At 43.7% G+C, this 22,899-nt stretch overlaps 1 protein-coding gene across 1 annotated transcript in view; it reads right to left on the reverse strand.

Annotated features, from left to right (window-relative positions):
- Positions 1 to 22,899, reverse strand: part of LOC147048931 (calmodulin-binding transcription activator 1-like) — a 49,249-nt gene that overhangs the window by 18,928 nt on the left and 7,422 nt on the right. Inside the window, exons 3-4 of the mRNA XM_085923503.1 lie at positions 18,897 to 19,000; positions 878 to 945 (exon numbers count right to left, since the gene is read on the reverse strand). Coding sequence (XP_085779629.1) covers positions 878 to 945; positions 18,897 to 19,000 — 172 coding nt within the window. The remainder of the gene's footprint in view (positions 1 to 877; positions 946 to 18,896; positions 19,001 to 22,899) is intronic.

Below are 22,899 nucleotides of genomic sequence, written 5' to 3' on the forward strand. Positions count from 1 at the left end.
ATGTCATGTATAAATGGGATTATATCTAACTGCTGCTCAATAACAGCAATGCTGTGGCTGCTGGGAAGCCGAGGCGATACGGCAGCACAAGCAATCAATGAGAAATCCATCCGCAACATAAACTGTGCTGCTGGCCTCAGGCTGCTCCTGAGAAGAGTCCTTCAGCTCGCACAATGGGAGCACAGAGGTATCACCTCAGGCGCTCAGCGGCATCAGTAATCACAAATGTGGCCAGGAGGTGACCGCTGCACTTACTTGACTTTTTTGGCCGACTTTTTCTTCTCTCCCATCATGCCCTTGCTATGTTTTAATGTCATAGATAGACACCAGTGGTTTAAGCTTTGGATGCTCATCCACCATGTTGTCATTTGAAGGACTTATCTAAATTGTCATCTGAAGGAAAACATCAACCTGGTGAATTCTTATTCACTTGCTCTTTTATCCGGTCGTCATACTCGAGGAAATGAGCGAGGCGGGGTTCGGTGGGAACGATGAATATTTAGTTCTTGCGTGTAAATTCGCATGCATGAACGCACACACACATTGGCGTGCATGAAGGCAGACACACACACACGTGCATCCCTTGAACCCCTCATTCCCCCTTACGTCTGAATTATACATCAGTTAGCCTAATACATTTACATTCATTAATACTCCATTTCCAGCTGACTAGGTGCTTTGCAGTCCGACCGTGTATGAGAGCCTCCTGTACATGTAGAGCAGCCCATCAGGAGGACTCTTTGGAGAAACACACACTTGCAGTGTTTTAATCAAACAGTCACTCAGTCATAGGGATTAAAACAACATGAGTCACCCGCTGACATAGTCACCCTTCGTGTGTGTGTGTGTGTGTGGGGACTGTCTTCTCTATCCTCACCTGGTCTTTGGCGATGTCGTCAGCCACTCATCATGTTTCTCAAAAGTGATGAGATACGCAGCAATCTCCTGGTGAGACAAAGGCAAGATAGAAAGGTTACTGTATATATTTTGTGTGTGTGTGTGTGTGTCACGGGGAGATAAACCATAACAGGTATTTCCAGATGACCTGCTGATGCCCACAGAGAGTGTGCATATGTGTGTGTGTGTGTGTGTGTGTGTGTGTGTGTGTGTGTGAGTCGGAATATATCGGATTGCCACGGTGAAGTCTAGGCGCTTGATTGGTCACAGAGCAGCCAGTCAGGAGACAGACATTGAGCACAGACCCTCAGGGTTAGCAACCAATCACAGCAGCAGACTCACTGATGCCTGCCTCCACTGGTGAGGAAAGGCCAACAACACGTACACACACATACACAATAGCTGAGTGAGTGCGTTAATAGGAAAAGTTTCCTTGTTCTTTGCAGTTTGGCAGCTTTGCGCCGGATAAAGTCCGCTCATAACTTGATTCCTAATTCCTCCGGCTCTCCTTTCATCTCCTGTGTTTCTTTTTCCAGAGGTAAAGCCCAGTAAGGAAAAATAAAGCAGTCATACAGGTGTATTTTAGCGCGAGTAAGGAAAAAAAAAAAATGGCTCACACAGAGAAACAACAATGCCTTTTTCCTTCACCGAGGAAACTCTCTCCTCCTTTCAACGCTATCGTCTCTTTCCCTGTCCGTGAATTCCTTCTCACACAAACTTGTTGTGCAGGCCTATGAAATGTAAATTGTCCTCTTAAGGCAATCAGTGTTTGAAATGTGGCGCAAAGCAATAGTGAAGAAGACATCAACAATTCAGCCTTTCTTCATCTGCCCCCTCAGATCATCTATCTTTTCTTCCGGACCTCCTCTTCCAATTTCCCTTGTACTCGCGTGAGTGCATGCATGCGTTTTGCTGTTATTTGTCCCTGTTTGGCACGAGAGCACTCCAGCTCCAAGCTGACCAGATGAGATGGAAGGGGGGGGGTTGAGGTGGAGCGTGCTGCCACTTAACTGTATTGTTTTTAGAATCCTCCATTCTATTGCCATGTCCCAACCCCCCACTGCTTCAACCCATGCATGTGTGCATGTATGAGGGCCAGGCTGCCATCACGTTAATTATTATGACCATCAATCTGCCGACTGTTAATGTCTGTCTGTGTGAGTAAGAGAAAATTGCACAGGGTTGGAGTCTAGGTTGAAAAGGCGCATCCCAACACTCCCATTTTCACCCTTCGCAAGACATGCACACACATGCGTACAAAGAGCAGCTCATTCATTTATGCATCTATTCATTAGTGGTGACAAGCAGCCACCTCTCCTCCTCCCAAGCCACTCTGCAGCAAGTCAATATGCTATACGGCCTCCACAGCTCCGGCCAGACGCTGGGGGCTCCCCGAGTGACTGTCAGCCGGCGGGAGGAGAGAGGTGGGAAGAGCGGAGACAAGGGAGAGACAGAAGGATGGGAGGATTACGAAGGAGGGAGAGAGACTTGCAATTAAAGGCCCGCCCCATAAGAGCCATTAAAAAGCCCGAAACAGAGGAGTCAGCTGAAACGCCAGCCCCACACACTCACACAGGGAAACACACCCACACGCATACACAAACGCTGCTCTCCTTCACCGTGGCAAACACACACACACAAGCTGAGTGACACAAGTGAGACTTGAAGGTCGATCCTCCGGAAGTCACCGTTATTGTCCCAACAGACAGCCAGTGAAAGAACGCTGTGAGCGTGCCTAGCGACACACTGACCCGTCAGGAATACTCAGGAAGTGTGTGTGTATGTGTTGCCTGTGCCAGACTCAGGGACAGAGAAGATCTTTCTCCGGGGATCTACTCCATAAACCTAGTTATTCTGCATGTCTATGTGAATCTACACAATAATGCATTCCAGCAGGCCCGGCACATGCTACCTCGCCCCGCCCCGTTACGCCGTATTTTGATGTGTCGCTTCTAGGAGATTGACTGGGAGAGACTGGTCGAGAGAGCTACTTAAGCAATACTGTAGCTAACAAAGTTGGGATCATGAGTGGGAAGGCAGACTGCGAGCGATGCAAGTGGGGAAATCAGCCACCCACTCAGGTCTCGAAGAGGCCATCTCCCTCCAAGAAATGGATGGCATGTACAAAAAAAGACCTTGCATTTGCACGCATGCAAAAAGACACACACACAGTCACGCAACCTCCACACACACCCGGGCCCGGAGCATATTTCCCCGGGAGGAACGAGGGGGCGGCTTGGTTGGTCGCCTACACTGCAACAGACTTATGCAGCAGCGTTCCCGGGGGGGATTCCGTTTAAGGGTCTGGCCACAGGCGAGTGTCTTGTGTGAGCGTGTGCGTGTGTTTTGAAGTCTAATGACGAGCATCACCCTGGCAGATATCAGGGGAAAACAGAGTTGTCTGTAAACTGGAACTGTCACATCCATTCCATAGCAGCACCTCAAACGAAGGCTGACGCTCCTTCTCGCCACACACATTATTTGGCATTGAAGTGTTTATTTTATGGAGATTGGAGGCAGCACATTGAGGTTTGCTTTTAAGTACACCCAGAGTCCATTTTTGCCTTTGTCTTGTTTACACATATGGAGCAAAGAACTGCATTAGCATTACCCCGTGGAGGTTTGCTGATGTTGCTGGTATTTGTACTCAACACCACCACCACTGCCGAGCACTTGCAGATAAACCTTGAAAATATCTGACAGGGATTGGCGTAGTACCCCCCCAACTCAAAAATTGCAATTCAGACTTCTTCGGCGATTTGCTCACCGGCAAAGCTCGGATATACAAAAACACACACTGATTAACAGATTCACAAGTGGATATGTGATCGATAATCCATTGAAAATGCAGAGAGCACTTTGCCATGGCTCTAAATATCAAATGCCATATATATAAATATCTCAGCCAAATGTAGAAGACAGGGGATTACTGTCATATGTACAAAACAGCCAATACTTGCCAGAAATCCCTGCAGTTCCTTCAGTGTTGCTGTCAGCCTCTTGGCAGCCTTCCTAACTATTTGTTTTTTTCATCCATTTTTCAGAGGCATGTCCACTTCTTGGTAATGTCACTGTTGTGCTAAATTTTCTCTTATCGAAAATGACCGCCCTCGCTGTTTCATGGTATATTCAATGCCTGGGGAATTCTTTGTACCCTTATCCAGTGATGTCTTCACAATACAATATGATGCTGGACAAGCATTGTCAGAAAAAGCACAAATGTCAGGAAAAACATTCTTGGCTGTTTTTCTTGTCTTTTTTCGTGGTAACATTTTTCATTTGCCTGACGAGACCAGCTTTATCTGAAGAGGACGTGTCTTAGTTCCCCTTCCAAAAAGAAAAAAAGACAAGAAGTAAAAGATTGATAGTGGTATGAAAAACAAAACATTTTCTTTTCTGGTATTTTTTGTTCGTTATTTCCAAAAACCTATATTTTAGGGACTTTTTTTTATAACCACTCGAACAAATTCCCATGCGACCTTGAAACTCACCAATGGCAACGTCTTTTTTTTTCCCTTAAAAGCTCACAACTCAGGACTGCGTTATAAGACCTAGAACTAAACAGTCCAAGTTATGTTCCACTTCCCGCTGACGTTAATGATTCTATGTTGGTTGTAAACCAGCCCAATAATGTCTTGTTTGCACTCTATTCCTCTGGCCTGGTTAATTAATATGTGAAGCTCTTAAACAGAAAGATAGGCAGACATTGAATTACGACATGCATCATTTTGTTCTGTTCTCGCCGCACAATTAAAATTTCATCAAGGCTATTGTACACCAGAGCAATAATGTGTAGTTTGTATTATATTCCCAAACTGTCGTCCTCGCCACTGTTTGTTAGTTTCAACAGCCTCTATATTACCTCCACTGGCTAATACAGCTGCTTAATACTGTTTCCATAACAACTGTTGCAAAGCCCCTGATCAGAATTCCTCTCAAGCTTTCCTTGTGTTTATCATATAAACACCTAATCAGGCACCGGGCGGCACGCACGCATACACGCACACACACACACACGTGTACGCGTGCATAGTCATGCACTCGTATACACAAGTGGACAAACTGTCTGCGTGTTAACCCCCAGGCCTCATTTTGATTTTTCTTCTTTCAGCTTGTTTGTAGCTGTTTTTTTTTTTTGCCGCATCATTCATTTTGAAGATGTACTTTTAATTCGTTTTTCGTTCCTTTACTGCAGATATTTATTCGTTCTTGTCGTGAATAAAAAAAAGGTTAATTTGAGTTTGTTTGCACAAGGCAGGCTGTGAACCAACCTGAAAAATTAACATCCTATATATTATCAGCCATTTTCTTACAGTAGCAATAGTAAAGTCTTTCTATAGCCAGCAGCGAGAGTTTCCTCTTCTTAAATTAAAATTTAATTTTTCTCCATGGTCAGCAGCGGGTATCTCCACTTCTTAAAATCAAAATTGCATCATTAATTTGCTTCTTTGTTGTGCTGTAAGCCATTAAATGTTTCTTTTGGAAACTAAGAATACAACATGAAATTGGTCCCTGGTCCAAAATGTAATGAATGATGTAATCCAAAGCAGCATTTCCAAGTGTTAGATCCTAGAATGAACCCTTCTAACACGCTACGATTCCAACTCAATAAACAAAAGTGGTCACAACGGGGCTCAAAAGATACAATCTGACGTATGCATTATATTTTGATAGGATTGGGAATTTCAAAATCAAACACAAATCCACACTCTACATTTGCATTGACGCAGCTAAAATCCCCCTATCACAAAAAAATAAATAAATGACCAACATAAAGCAGATCAGGTTGAACAGTTGCCTGTGTTGACGCGCTTTGGAATGCAGCGTGCGCACACCTTTGCCATTTAGCGTTTTCCAGTCACTGGAGGATGAAACGTGACCTTCAGCTGGGGCTCACCCCTGTCACCCGCTTGGCGGGAGTCACGCGCATCACATTCATCATGCCGCAAGAGACATGAATATATACACAACACCGTGACCGTGTCATAACTAATGCATGCTGGGATACACAGGTCTTCGGCAAGGTACGCGCACTGGAGGCCTCGGAAGAATCCACGCCATGGCTTCTGTCCGCCCAAGTGACAGCTTTATGGTGACATTGTCACTCTCCCCTTCTCCGGCTCTCCTTCTGTCCAGACCTCTTTACCTTTCGGCCGTCCCGCTGTCCCGTGTGCCTTTCATCACCCCACGGTGAAGTTTGCTGCACTCACTATCTGCACAAAAAGTAGCTCCAACTTTTTGAGCGGAGACCTAAGCGCACAGGAGAGGCCGCCCTAATCTACCCGGGGAACATCAATCAAGATTCTCTTACGCAGCTTCTCTCTCCTCATCCTTCTATCCAGTATTTGCATTTGAGGAGAACAACCTCCCCATCTCTCCCCGCAGTGGGGGATGAACACATCAAAGACGGCAACAGGTGTGTGGTGTCAAACACAATGCCAGGACCCCTGCTGTGCCGGGGGGCTTCTTGAATAAAGACTGTCAGACTCCTCAAAATTTCCTCACTAAGTCAAGCAGGAGAGTGCGGGCACAGTCAGACACGTAGGTTTGAAAGTCAAAAATGATGGATGGCTGTTTGGCAAGCGGGAGGCGGTTGAGGCGAAGAGCTTTGGATGAAAAGGTCTCCGGCGGTAATGTTAACCCCCCCAGACGCGTCATCTCAGGGTGAGGTCCTCCGAGCCGGTTGCCAGTGCCGCCGATGCTATTGTTATCCGGAGCGCTTGGGAGAATGAATGGAAAAGAAAAAAAAAAATAGGGTGGCACACGCTCTCATTGGCATAAATACTTGTTTACAACCAGACACAAATTGGCACCCTGTCAGTCAGTCTCTGGCTTCCTCTCTCTCTCCTCTAACCCTTTGACTGTGTTTCCCTTTCTCCCGTCCTGGCTGTGTGCTGCTGAGCATAATACAACACTCCCCGGTTCAACCCTCTCTCATTACCATATTCTAATTACATTCGTTAAGGGGAGCATTTGGGAGTTTAATGAATACATTTGAAAGATGGCTCTCTGCTGTGATCCTTTGGTTTGTCCGCTCGACCGGCTTCCTATAGATGCGCGCGCACCTGGGCGAAACCGAGGGCCGGCCGACCGACCGAGCGCCAGAGCTCACGTGGCGGCGAGTGTCGGGCTGCTCGAAAATCAATGGCGCTCGTCTCTGACAAATAAAGATTTCATGTCGTTTGTGTGTTGTTGTTGTGAGGGGAAAAACTTGCCTCACCCCCATGCTGAAGCTATGCATATTTAATTATCCTCAGGCCTCAAAAACAAACTAGGAGAGACAAGCGCCATTATACAGATATACAGTACAAGTACCTCGAGTTTATCTCCTCTTCTTCCAACAAGCCGGGCGGCTGCACGCAGCGAGCGAGGCGGGAGGGGTAAAAGCAATCATAAGGAAAAGCTAACATTGCAGGTTATCAAGCTAGTTCTGCCGACTGACTCGTAGTCGGCGCGGTGCGTCTTTGCCAAGGACGAATCCTTGTGCTTGAACTGAATAGAGCGTTACTATGGGGGCGCCCCCCCCGCGCTCATCCTTTCACTCCACTGAAAAACGCGATAAACCTTTCACACTTCCAATTCTGATGATTTCCAGCTTGTGGAATCGCTGTCACTTTTATATCAGCAATAACACTTTATGACGGTAATGTTTATCACTGTCTAAATACATCATTTTTTAATCCCGGAATACTAATTTGCTCGACTTGTTGACTTTAACCACAAATCAGGAGTCAGCACAATCTGTGCATTGTTTGATGTTTGTTTGGATGAAAGCGGCCCCCCAATGACAAGTTGTAATGATCCCGCTGCGGACAAATGCATACGCAGTCAGAAATGATGATGATGTTTTCCCAAACATATGCAACGGCATAAATACTCGGAAATGTAAAGTACACATCTGAAAGGACTCCTCTCGGCTGCAAGAGCGGTCGCTGCGTGCACGGTGATGATGCACTGCACAAAGTAGAGCCCGGTGTCATCACCCTCTCTTAAAGTACTGTGATTCATGCAGTGGGTGTCAAAGTGTGCTAGCTATCTTTAAACATGATGTAAGATACACGTATATAAATAAAGAATTGGCGGCTCGTGTAAAGAAAGCAACATTCTGACTGTCAGACAGGAGGAGTGGGGCCGCTTCTTATTGTATCATAGCCCGTCACGACCTTTTGTTTGCTTGAAATCCACTTCGATGAAATTCATCGTTGTTACACAGCCGGATAATAATTGCTCTAATTTAATGCACTTTTAGAGACTGAAAAAGGAGTCGGACATCAGTTATATCCTGCCGGGGTAACTTTCCGCCTCGTAGGAACTGCAATGGCGTGTGTCTTTTGAATTCCGCTTGCACGTTGAGAGCAGCCGTTTAACACTAATATTGACGCCGCTCTCGCCTATTGAACAATGTTACAGCTTTGGAGCTACGAAAATCCACAACATATAGCGCAGAGATGCTGCCAACTGGCCCCAGTGATATGCAGCCCTGCCACTTTATAATTGTAGTGCCTCCTTCCTTTGAGCGAAACAAAGATTTTGTGGACAAACTATTTAGCCGTCAAAGACGCCGATGAATCACTTCCCTGTCATTTTGGCCAAGATACAAATGAGATGCTCTCATTTGGAAATGTCTTTATCAATCTCCCACCCACCTACCGCTTTATACGATATGGTCCAAATTTAAATATATGCACCGCTCGTATGCAAATGGGCCGTCGGTGTCATTCGGGAACTTCTTCTTCCTTAGAGAACAAGATGATGGATATTTTATTACAGCTGAGCTAGTCTTAGACTAATGACACTGCAGGAATACAATTCAGACCTGGTACACAGCTAATATCCAGCACACACACACACACACACGCACGCACACACACACACACACACACACACACACACACACACACACACACACACACACACACACACACACACACTCTTTAATCCCTGAGGAATCAGTGAAATTTGATTACACTGACTGTTACAAACACCCTCGGTATGGGAGTAGACATTTCATACATCAGCATGAGGGAGGAGGAAGAGGGAGGAAGAGGGAGGACAGAGATGGGCAGACTAAGAAATATGTGATACCAAGTAGAATGGCCATTTGATGGGAGAACACTCTGGACAAATACTGGGTGTCTCCTGAGTGGAAGCGTTCAGATATGGCCAGCAAAATTGAAAACGGCCACACTACACAAACACAATATTTCACCCTGCGAGTAAACATGGGAAACAATATATTTACAATCCATCTAAATATGGGCTTCATTCCTGGGATAGTGTTGGGAGAACGAGTTAGTCACCGTAGCAGAAGATACTCTCGACCTTACTGTGTGTTTAGTTTGTAAAACAGGATGTTTTTTTTTTTCTGGCTTTCATATCCAGCTGTCCTTCACTGTCCTTTAGCGGATACAGAGATCAGCAGATTACTGAAGGTGACGGCTCCATGTATGTGCCTCACGCCACAGTAATGTCAGTTGGCTGTAAAAAAAAAAAAAAAAAGAAGAAAGAAAAAAGAAAGAAAAGCAAACACGTCCACGCATGTATAGATGGATGACAAACGAGGGTGGAAATGAGTTATGTCGCAACAAACAGTACCCAAGCGAGCCATAGATATCATCCAAATATGTGAGCTGTATACTGATGACATCAGAACATTGATTGGATGCTGAGTAAGCTGTAATCTTTCATTGCTTTTCTGTCTTTGATCTCTCCTCTATTGAGTATTTTGGACCAAGACAAATAGTGCCTCATGCATCCCCAATGAGCTGCACCATGTGTGCTTTGCTTTAGTTCTAATTCAAATTCTGAGAGAGACGGCGATGATATCACGTGGGGGTTCAACTCCGGATATGAATAATAGTCCTGCTGCTCATTTTTTTTTTTAAATGGTGTTCAAGGTCACAGGAAATCTATCCTAATGAGCCTATCCCAGCTGATTTAAGGTGAGAGGAAGGGTGCACACTGGACTCATCATTAGTCTTAGTGAACTAATAATAACAACAACAATGTTTCATATTCAATCATTGACACTGATCTGCACAAACTGTATTGATTCCATATGCTGTTGTTTGTATGGAGTCCATCTTTACAAACTACAATTTTGTATTTTCAGATTCTCCGTCATGATAAAAACCAACAGCTGTGGTTTTTATCATTTGTCATTCAATTGAACTTGGAGTCAGACAACCACTAACATGCGCTAACACGTCTCTATTGAAGTGACCAAACAAAAATGTCACCAAAAGTACATTTGAAATAATGACATTTTTGTCTCAATTTACAAATCGGAGTTATGTTTAGGCGAACAAAAAAGAGCCAGGAGAATTCAAAACTGTGCTTTGGGTCATCTGTGACTTACTTTTTATCCATCACATCACACGCTAACCCTACCAATGAATGTAGAAAGTGATTAAAGTTGTAAAGTGTTCTGGACAAAGTTTGTACCCAACCCACACACTGAGCAGGTACTCGGAATGAGAGTATAATGATGTCACGCACACATTTGAATGTTTTATCTGTCTCCTATGAATTAAATCTAATTTACACAGGACTTAGATAATACAGAGGTTGTATGTGGGGACATTATGGATACAAAACGTATTGTAGCCACTGAATAGTCTGACTTCTCATTACGGCACACTGCTGGACATTTTTTTTTTTTCGGTGGGTGGTTGGACTCAGAGTCTAACGGGGACCTGAATCACAAAGTTGCACACACGCAGGTACACACAAGGTTCACGCACAACACCCACACACTCGCAGTCACACATTCCCACGGTTTAATATATCTCTGTGTCTCCAGTTAACAATATTTTGTGTCAAATTAAAGCAGGCAAGATAAATAGAGGGTCTGCGCCACATGGAGAAAATAGAGCAGGAGCAGAATGGGAGGGAGGGGGGGTGGGGGGACTGGTGAACGGTGAATCCCAGCCCCTTGTGGACTGCAGTGAGAACCGCTGTAACACGGATGCAAACAATCTGTGAAACCCCATTAACGCATTTCAGTGAGCAGTCGCATTTAAGGCATGTGGGTTAATTACACATGCCGACAAGGAAATTGCACCTTTGAATTTCATTAATCTAATTACGGTTTGATATATATATTTTTTTATTTTGTGCATTGCAGCTGAATTTGGTTTCGGTTGCCAGTTGGGTCAGCAGGGCAGAGACAATGTTTGAAGTTGGAGGAGAAATAGAAAGTCAAAACAGATACAAGCCGACGCCGGGTGCTAATTGGGCGATGTGTGACTCACACGCACATCGAAAGAGCAAGAGAGAGAGAGAGAGAGAGTGAGAGAAGTAGATGGAGAGATAGTAAGAAGAGGGAGTCAGAGAGCCTGGAGGACTAATTAGTGATTATAACTTGGCGCTCTCCAAACATAAAATATTTCTCAACCTAAAAGACAGAGGAATTAAAAGAATTGGAATCAACATAAGGAGCTGGGGAACACACGATGGGCTTGTACACAAGCTGTGTGTGCGCATGTGTGTGTGTGTGTGTGTGTGTGTGAAGTCACTTGAGCATGTGTGTTTGCATGTCAGTGCTTCGGCTTCTATGCCCTCTCATTAAATTGTGCTTTACTCTGGTAAACGGTAACAGCAGAGTTCTCAATGTCAACTGGAGAGGTTGGCGCTATGGGCACGCTCTGGGAAACACACATACACACACACACACACACACGCGCGTGTACTGACAGAAATACTATGAATCCTACCAGTGCATGAACAGCACATCCATTTTATTCTAAAAATGAACATTTCTGTAAGTTTCCAAAAAAACACGCTTCTTTTATCTGGGCTCCGACACGGCTGACAAAATGGAGTGTGTCAGCTTCTGGCGGCCTCGTGCCAGAGTGAGTCGGACATTAGCAAGTCTCGCATCAAAGTCATAAATCAAGGACACCCTTCAAAACAGCAGAGGCCCCCGAAAACTGCTTGTCTGCTCCCCGGTATCATTCTGACTTTCCATAATGGATCCGTAGCACTTTTCCACAGTCTGCTAGCTGACATTTAATACCATCCCTCCTGGTGTAAATTATTTCCGAGACATATCTTCCGCCATGTCTTACCTATGTGAGAAGAATAGAACCTATCGCTGCAAATACACGACGGATTACAATAAATGCATATTTAATTTGCGGTATTGCTTTAATGGCTTACAAACAACGGTGATGAGAAAAATGAAAATGAGCTACACGTACAAACGCAGTTTTTGGCAGCAGACAAGGTTTATAAGATCAGAGCCTAGAGTGCACAGAGGCGCGCGCTACTTTTGTCCTTCATCAGCTGTTTTTCTTTTTTATGTGTCGTACATGTTCGGCATTACAATCACACTTCTTTACCAGATGTCTCTCTTATCACTTCCGATGTACTGCGCAATCATGGACTCCATTTGTGTCACACTTGCACCATCGATCACGCCATTAGCACAACTACACACGCGCACGTACACACACACACACACACACACACACACACACACACACACACACACACACACGTAAGGTTGCCATAGCAACGCACACAGTAAATGGGGCAGTCGTCTTAAATATATATGCTTTTTGATCTTCTCATTCAAGCTATCATGTCGGTGTCACCCATGGGACCAGATATCTCCATTTGGTCACAGCGCATCCGTCGCAAATGTTCACCAATTAAACCATGAATATTTAATGTCAAGTCATTTACAGCCAAATCATGCTAGTTTGTTTTTGCGGCCAGAGTTATGTCGTGACATAAAACATGTCGCTACGGTATGGATGTCATTCATGTGTCGCACTCCTCAGTGTCATTTTGACGGTCGGTTACCTCGAATCATTGTCTGTGCGTGTCCTCGCCTTTTCTTTAACGGCGGCACGCATTTTATTCCTCCAGTATTTCTATTTATTTTAAAGGGTTAAACCTTCATGTTAATCATTTAGTCAAGCATTAAGTCATATAGTTCAACATGATTGAAAATGTGGCACAAAACATTATGTCGCATGACTTTTTGTGCATATGTTCCAAAGTTATCACTAATTATTCGACAACTATTATCCAAGAAGGGTATTATTGACAAAGATCACAGATCAAATGTTGGAGGAATACATACACGAGGTCGGCTGATATAATTAAATCAGCAGCAGCTCATTCCCTATTTAATGAGGATACCCACTTATGTTGTCGGTTGCCACACCAGCAAAGAGCAACGTTAATGCAAGCACGGTCAAGCACGGGGGGATCTCTGCCTCCTTTGCCGCACAGAGATGTCTCGACGTGTAATGTAAGTGTGCTGCATTTCAAGGGAACGAGAGGAGCCGCTTTGATTAGTGGGAGAAGGAGTTGGCTGTGTTCACACCCACAACGGCACAAACCTTTTTGTGTGCTGTCTTGCGTGCGTCTGCAAAATTAGCAACACCCGGTCAGATTTACGCAGCTCGGCGAGCCGGACTTGCGCCAGTCACAAAAATAGAGCCTTCAAATATTGCCTGTAAATTTAATAGAGGTTTTAAATTTTTAACTGAAATTAAAATGTTCATTTTATCCTATAGGTTATAAATTGTTTTGAAATTTCAACAAATCACAAATGAGCGTGTTTTCACTTTTCACCTGATTCAATGACTTATTTCTCCATAGCAGTAACAAAGCTCCAACAAAATACAAAATGATTTCGAACCGCGATGACAAATCAATACCATGTATTTACTCGCCCAAAAATGCGAATGAAACATGTTGGTATTAAGTCAAAACCGAGTAATAAAGGGTCATATTTTTTGCTGTGTAGGACAGCAACTGCAAGCACGGCACATAACAAATGTTAGCGTTACTAAAACATGAATATGAAATAGTTGGTGGCAATGACAAAGATACTATACTACATCTACCACATATTTATTTCAACGTTTGATTCATGTAGTGAGTCGTAGCGTCACGTTCATAACCCCGACAGTATTTTACGTGTCAGTATTACAAAGTTTGTCGGGCTTATTTTGTAACTTAACAACCAATTTACTGCAATCGAACGAGTTATTGCCTGCGGATGAAAAAAAAGTCTTTATTATCATCCGTCCACCTGAGTATGGTTTTGTTATCTAAAACTAGTCTATAGTCTATTACCACGGACAGATACACATACACCCCCAATCTATTATTGAACAAAAGGCTCACGCCTCCACTCAGCCCTTTGGGGAGGAATCCATCCCTCCATCCCAGAATAATTTCACACACCAGTAGATACACAAAAGAGAGAGAGAGAGAGAGAGAGAGAGGGAGCGAGGCAAGGGAAGGAGGAGAGGCAAAGGACAGAGAGCAGAAGGAGGAGTGGACGGAGTAAAAATGAACGGGGGGTTTCAGCTCAGTGCTTGTGGGAGGCCAAGGTGTCAGGGGGAGCCATGCGTGACAAAACAGAGATCAGAGGATCATATGGCATCGCGCACACGAGCAAAGAAACAAATGCGCCACACACACACACACAGAAACACACACACACTTTGTGAAGCCTACGCATACCAAGGAAAAGGTGAGAATAAGGACATATCTGGTGATTGCATGACTGGCGCAGCTCTATCAGAGACATGAGATCCGAACGGTAATCTATTTCTCCACGCACGCGTGTGAGCACAGTAACGAGGGAAATCATATTGCACTTCTTCTGTGGAGTCATTAATAAAAAGCATGTAGATCTTCACTAAAACAGTGGGTGATGACATACCATACAAATGATGTCCTATCCTGCATCGGCATACATACGCTGCGTTCGTAATGGGGAGCATTTTTATTCTACAGCACATCACTAATCCTCATGAGCAACATCTGCTCAGAATAAATCGTTGTTTGGCTCGGTCAAGACTCACGGACACGCTATTAGGTACACCTGCAGAATCCATCCATTCATTTTTAATAATGATCTTTCTCCTTTGGTTCACACCGCGGGCGACCTGAAGCCTACACTCGCCGACTTTGAGCGACCGCTTGCCGATCAATCACAGTGCACAGAGAGACAAACAATCATTCAAAGTCAGGTTCATAATTTAGAGCGCAGGCCTACTGGCCTGCTGTGTTTACGAGCTTTACTATGTGTTTACCTGGACTTTTCTCTCCATGCCGATGATACACAAAAGAGACACTCACACACCCACGCAAAAAAAAAAAGAGCAATTGTATTCTCACAACCCAAGTAAAGCAGGAAAAGCCACACATTCACCGCCTCAGTGAATATATTACCATCTTTCCTCTAAGTCTGGCCTCAAGTGGTGTTCTGGCCGACACACTGATGTGGCGACAAGCCCACTTACCTGAACTAGCAATGACGAGAATATCTCTACCACACATAATGTTACTGGGTCATTCAGAGTTCACTGCTCCAAGGGCAATGTTTATATTTCAGTTTTGTTTTTGTACAAGTTCACACATTGAAACTAGGCGGCACAAGAAATGGCAGATTCTGAGTTTGCTGCTAAAAGAATGGATGGTGAAAAGAGGGACTGGCACAAAATGTAAGTGTGAACTCCCTGAATAATACGAGAAATGCATTTTTTTGTGTATATTCATTTTAATGTCCCCAAAAAATATTTTCGTAAATTTGATGGGAATTAAAAAGGACATTATTTTGTTAAAGAGGACGTTGTTTTTTTTTTATAGGCTATGATTGGTTGGATATTTTTCGTGGCACTCTTTTTACAATTTAACACTTCGACTATATTGGAGCGCTGAGTGTTGTAGATAATGCAGATGTTATTTTCAGTCCTGATTTCCATATGTGGCACAAAACGCTTAATGTCAACAGGAACGGCGAAGAAAATCTGTTTTTGTTGCAGGAGCAACAAGATAATCCGGCTCAATCATCCGAAGCTGCGCGCAGGTGAGGCATACACACGTTGAAGCATGCAGAGCAGTGCACACGGATCAGGACAGAAGCAAGTTCGCTAGCCCAATGAAAGCACGAGAGGCAGAAGACACAATGGTGTCTTTAAATATGCAGCAAACTTTGCCTGCATGGAAGAGGAGCTTTGAAGGAATTCACTGAGGAACACCGAACCTCCCCCTGAACTGAGCCTGTGCCTCCTCAGCAGAGAAAGAGAGAGAGAGCGGAAGGAGAGGCAATGAGAGCTGTTGATAGAAAAGGCGATGACGCAGGAGTGTAAATTCTCTGCTGTACACAAGCGGCTTCCTCCAAAATACACCTGTCTCATTCCAATCCCGTGACAGAATATTTCCTCCCCCTTCAGGCCACGCAATTGTTTTGATGTGATGTTATCAGCGGTCTTGTCTTCGATTACTTTGTGTTGTGCAGCACAGCTTTTTTTATTCCCACCATATGGCCATCATGTTGGCACGGCACCATGTGTCATCAATCCAATTACGTCACACGCTGCCCCCGGTGGCTGTTTGCAACCCGTTAGCAGAGCAGAAAAAGACTCAAATGTCAATTAGAAATTCGAATAAAATCTCCAAAGTCTTTCGTGTATTTAGTAAATAAAAACCGCCCCGATTGTTATGATTCCACACCTGCCTCCTCCCGCTGACATTTCTCCTGACGTGGCCCGGTCACATGATGAATTTTGTAATTGGCTTCAGTCCCACGAGTAATCCGAAAAATGTCAGCCTCTAATGGAGGGGACTCGATTTTGAGTTGGGTATACATGGGAGAGGGTGCTCTGCTTGGCGCTGCTTTAACCTTACCAGTAGCGCTCGTGCGGTTACTCAAACACACACACACACACACACACACACACACACACACACACACACACACACACACACACACACACACACACCCTATTCACGTGAGCCCATTCGGTGTTGTTGCTTAACTCACAGTATGACCTTCATTGAGATGGATTGCATGAGAAATGTAATGACTTTCCTCAGAGAAAAACCACAAGCTAAATCAGCTTTGCATTGCATAATAATGCCGGACTTGGTAATCAATAACACAAACACACAAACACTCATCCATAATGGAGTGCTCAGCCTGCACATGGAGAAATTGTCCCGACAGAGGCCAACCGCATCGCCATGGATGTCGCAAACCACCAGTGTCGAGCGCTGCGGTGAATACACAAGACGCTGGTGGTGATTACATGAGATCCATTTCCACTTTCCTTCGCTAAGATCTCTGCGAGTCTGTGAAGATCCAAATGATTGTCCGATTTTGCGTTTAAGATGACAAGAGGTTGGAAAAAGCATACGGACGGCACTTATTAGAGGAGCGAAACTTTCAACAAAACTTTGTATAGGTGGTCAGGGTTGCCCATGTGGGGTAGGAAAATGGCTCTGTAGGCGTTCTTGATATTTGTGGATATTGAGTCGAGTATATATTATTGCCCCCTGGTGTAAGTTTCAAATGCTGATAGAATCCATGGATGCATAATGAGAACCGGAATTAGCATCTGAGAGGCGCCGCAGTCATTCCAGTTAAAGTTGCTTAAAGGACACCAAGCAAAAAAAAAAGTTTGGCATCTGCTATAAAATCACCCCATGTCCTGTAATTGGGGTGAGGGAGGGGGGGAATCAATACAGAGTCTAAAAAAATCTAATCCAGCAGAGCAATTTAGCAGCCCAACGTCTTGGTTGTGTAATATTAAAGAAGGTTGCTTTAGATAATGTAAGTATGATTTTTTTTTTTCTTAATGGGGAAACCCTGAAATCGAGTTCACTATGTGGGCTGAAACTTCATCGGCATCCTTCACTGTAAAAAAAAAAAAAAATCGGCGGGAGCTCTGTCCTATTTACTCTACTAAGAATTCACACATTTGGAGCTGACTAATGAGGTGTGGAAAAAAAATAACACACGATGATCAAATCCTCAAGGTGCTTGGTCACTGTTTTTGTGGTTTACTCATCACACAGAGATTTCCATTGTTCAGTCTTCCTTTTGTTTTGTCGGCAACATTACACACAGTATCTAAGCCACCGTTTACACACGAGGCAAAAAAGAGCCGAAAATAGCATGAGTTTAACGGCGTCTATGGTTGCCTAGTAACAATGTTGAGATAACGTCTTTTTTTTTTTTTCTTCTGACCCATGGTTCATTTCATTCGCAGGATGAAAACGCCATGGATGAAAATTGGCACAACGCAGCTTGGCTCGGCTCTCATCTCGGTTTGGGGCGGTCGGTGTCAGAACGAGACACGCTACCGTAAACGAGGGAGAATTCTGTGTTTACTTCACGGCATGGAGCTGAGGAGACCAAAATAAGTCAAGCGGAGGGTAAGAGCAGCTAGAGAGCTGGCCGATGCAGCAAAGTGGAGACTGTGGAGTATAAAGTCTGACACAGTGACAGTCTGGCTAAGTCAAAATTAAATTCCAATCTGGTCGCAGCTGATTGCGGGAAAGAGGGAATAGAAAGATGTAGATAAAAATATGTGTATAATTGACGGCCATTAAAATATATTGGCAGAAAAAAAAGTTCTTTCATGAATTATATATTTTTAAAATTAATCTGCCAATTAATCTGTAACCTGCAGTGGTCAGACTAAAAAAAAAAACTGTACGTAAATAATGTATAATAAAAAAATTGAATTCGTAATATGTATTGCAAATTGTATATGCTCAATATTCTTCACATACAACTGGAGTGAGCGTACAACACTGATAAAAACCAAGTCGGTACCAATTAGTATTTCTGGAAATAGTACCTGCTTTTGTCAATGGAAAAATGTAAACAGTAAGTAGAGCCGCGGCAAGCTGAGCAGGTACCGCACAAGTGGAATTAAAAGTCGCTCTCAAAAGCCTTTGTGTTCTTTGTACAGTCCCCGTCAACCCTGTTGGGGTTACAAAGCTACATTGTATGACAAAATCAATGCCATTTTAGTGCTGAGCTTGAGTTTGTGTGTTTATTGTCTTCCCTGGTGTCACACTTTTAGGTTTATATAATGACAAACGACCCTCATGTTTGTTTACCCCCCTCTTCATGCAGCCCTCGTGGTGACTTCAGCCAGAAATGAGTCACCAGCCAAAACAGCGAGTTCATCTCACTGTCACGCATATTTCCCCTCACGAGCGTGTCACATTCTCACCTCGTTAGTGTTCCAACGATGACGCTCTTTGGGCAGAGAGGAACATTTGGGTAGACACTCAAGTAGCTTCTTAGGAAGGTAGATTTTCAACTGGCCGGGCTCACCTGCAACAAAGGGAGACCAGGGTCAAGATAACGCAATGGATTACTATGAATTACAAGAGAAGACGAAATTTTTTAGATGTCTGGAGGGAGGTGAATCCAAACGGGTTCTCAAAGACTTCGATCCACTGGTTGTTGTTTTTTTTTTTTTTTTTTCAAGGCATCTCATTTTTTTGTTTATTGATGTCGACATGTTTCTCAGACAGCTGAATATTGCACATCAATGTCAACCTCGATCTATCTCTCCTTCTGTTTGTGCATCTGTCCATCCTTCCGTCCATCCCTCTTTCTTTGTAACGAGATTTTTTTTTCATGGATTTTAAAGCTGTATTGTCAGTATTTCCATTTTCTGTCATTATGCCTTACCTTGTTCAGTACTTCAAATAAAGTCATCTAATAATAAAAGGCGACAATCCATCCCCCTTTTTGGGAGTAGTTGTCTGGGTTTTTATTTTAAAAAGGACAACCAAAATCCATAATGAACAGACATCCTTGAAAGCAATTTAAAGCAAATTATCTTTTGATCCATTCAAGAAAAATAAATAAATGACAGATTACTGTTAGAAAAAGTGCTAGGTTGCATTCAAATAACAGTCGATAGTTGTTTTAATAGCGTTAAACGATCTAATGCCAGTGATTTGGTACAATTGTTTGTTCAAACCATCTGAAGGACATAAGAAGCTGATTGTGCTAACATGGCTTAATCCATTATAATACTGAGATGTTTTTTTTTTTTTAATAATGAGAAAAACAAATTACCAAAAGTTAGCTAAAATCAATGAGAAAAAATACGTCTGAGGGGGATCGTGTTTTTTTTTTTTTTAACCTTATTAATACTGTAGGAGAACACACGCACATTGCAGTGCACACTAGAATGTCCACCATTTTAATTTTCATTTAGGGGCTGATGCTTGTTATGATGTATCGGATTGTATGGCCGGGCTGCTAATTTTATAGGCACAAAGCATGAAATGCACATAAGGGAGTGGCAGAATATTTCACTTTGGACTCTAAATGGCACCGCACACATAAAATCCGAGGCCCACACCGACACAGATTTGGTTGTAGAGAGCTCCATTATCATACATTATGAGTTCATTTAGTTGGAAACAATCACGTGCAATTGCAAGTGTGTGTCTCTCACTCTCTTTTATAGCGGCGCTGCTCTACAGTGTGTTTTGGGTCATGAGGGGAGACTTGTGATCGTCTTCCAAAGGAGTTTGAGAGCAAATTACACTCATCAAGTGAAAGAAAAAAAATCGGTTACATTTAGTGAAGATGACGACAATGATGATTATGATGAGAGTGATGTGCAAATCCCGTAAATAAACCTCCAAAGACACTAGGTGACCTAAATCCAATTGAAAAAAATTGGGGCCGGAGGCCGTGTACGGGAGATGCTCTCGCCATCAAACCACTTTGAAGCACATTTGGGCAAATATTGCCTAGTCAAGCTGTTCTATGCGGAGAGTCTCATTTTCAAAGAAGACAGAACACTGTAATAAAACCCATAGGTGCTTTATCTCAGTCTATTTTTATTTAACATTCCAAAAACGTTTTTTACAGGAGCCACGTTTTATTTCCACTTTAAAACAACCTGCTGCTATAAACTCAATAAGACCAAAATTTTCGAAAAAGCGTGGAAGCGTAACGGTTACACGCATCGTAAAGTAATCCAACGCAAAAAAAAAAAGTCTTGTCCGCCCTCGTAACTGCAGAGAAGCTAACAATTGTTTCAGGCGTTGTTTATGGCATCTGTTGACAGTTACTAATACATCAAATATTGATAGTGGTGAAGATTTTTATTAAAGTGTAAAAATCTTGGAAAACTTTACTGTATCGCCACCCATCCATCTACTGTGATTGTTTTTCGAGGGATGGGTCATGAAGGACTGTGGGAGGAAGCCAGAGCAACATCAAACCCAGAAAATTCTCGCTATGAGGTGACGTGCAAAAATATCAATATAAGTTATTTGTTGCCCTTTTTGGGAGATCTATAAGCGCGCGACCACTAATCATAGTAGATGGTGACACCAAAACCACCACTGCAAAGGGCAGGTTGTCAAAACAGAGGCGCAATGAAATACTGAGAAGACGATGGAAAAAAAAAAATCCCTCGGTGCATCGCAAAAATATCACTTGGCCGGTTCAAAATGTCCTCTCTAAGATAGAGCCCCTGTGTATGCGCAAGTTGTATCCGTGTCCATTTGCGAGCGTGCGCCCAACAGATATGGCGCTCGGAATCAAAGACAGCCTTGCACTCAAAGGTTATTGATAAGCATTTGAGTGGAGGGCGTCCATTCATGACTCCCCTGGGAAGATAAGAATTATGTACTCTACCTGAGGGCAGATGAGAGAATGACAGAAGAAGAAGAGCGAGAAAAGGGGGGACGGGGGGTCAGGGCGGAAGACGCCAGGGGAGGGTGGGGCAAAAAAAAAAAAAAAGAAATTTAGCAGGGGAGCAAAATATTGACACGGTCACAATTTGGCAAGGACAAGAGGTGGAGCATGGCAAAGATGCGCAAGAAGATCAGTGGTGCTCCTGGACAGGAGGGAGGTCTTGTCTTGTACGTGTGTTGGTGTTGGTGAGGAAGTGTGTTCAAGCACGTATGCTGCCCCTAATCAATTATGCATTTATTAATAGAAGGCCTGAGAAGACAGAATTTCAAACAGCCGAACGGTGCCGCAGCTTAGTTAAACAGCTGAATGGTGCAGCTTAGTTAAAGCCTAATTTCTTTTTTAGCAGCGCTCCAGCCTCTCTGCCATGAATGCCAATCAGCGTTTAAACCCCACCTCTCCTGGCTATAACCTCCGCCATCCCCCCCCCCCAACCCCCCCACCCCCCACACACTCCCCTCCCCCTGCTGTTCTGAAGAATTCTCATCAGAGCCTCGCCTTTGAAATGTACCAGAACCACCACATCAAACAAAGCCATTCTGCACACAAACACACCCACGCAAGCGCACATGCAAACACACACGGTGCTTGCCAATCAAGGCACACACATCACAGTATTTGTCCCAGAGCCTTTTTGTGTGTGTGTGTGTGTGTGTGTGTGTGTGTGTGTGTGTGTGTGTGTGTGTGTGTGTGTGTGTGTGTGTGTGTGTGTGTGTGTGTGTCGCCCACCCCCACCGCTGACCTTGGTGCTGAAATCCCTTTCAAAGCACACCTTCATGGACACGATCGCCATATTTAACCCGCCCTCCTGATACCGCTTTCTTCCCAACGCTACAGATGAGCTTTAACCCCCTGAAGAGTTGTGTTATTTCACACAATGCATCCCCGTTTCAAAATATTCTGTCTGGCTACTGTGGGTAATCGTCTTCCATCTGTTCCAAATGATCCTCAGTGGAGCTGCACTACGATGGGACATGTGGCCACAAAAAATAATAAAATAAAATAAAAAAACTTTAGTTCTCTGAAGTTTTTGGGCTATCCAGGGAAATGATCTGTCCCAGGACGCTATGGCCGGGCTTCTAAATATAGAAATATCGTGTTGTTTGGAGAGCAACCAAAATGTTCCGGAAAAATACCGTCAAGTTCAAACCGTCATCATGTTACATCACGCAAGACGTCAGCAAATCCTGTGACTGTGTATTGCGTTTGCTTTTTTCGTCATTCCACCACAGAATGTTTCCGGGGGGGGGGATTATATCAAAAACGGTACTGGCTGTGCAGGAAATTTTTAGCAACACAATTCATTTCATATCTGTTAATGCCACTTATTAAGTGCCACTAGGTGACAGTATTGTTCTGCAACCCACTGATCCCTCTTCATTCATATAGTGGATATAAAAAGTATACACACCCCCGTTTGAACACCAGGTTTTTGTGATGTCAAAGATGGGACGAAGACAAATCATTTCAAAGCATTTCATAATAATTATATAATTATATAATTT

Source organism: Syngnathus leptorhynchus, chromosome 11 (assembly GCF_054491065.1).
Source record: "Syngnathus leptorhynchus isolate UIUO chromosome 11, UIUO_Slep, whole genome shotgun sequence".
NCBI lineage: Eukaryota > Metazoa > Chordata > Actinopteri > Syngnathiformes > Syngnathidae > Syngnathus > Syngnathus leptorhynchus.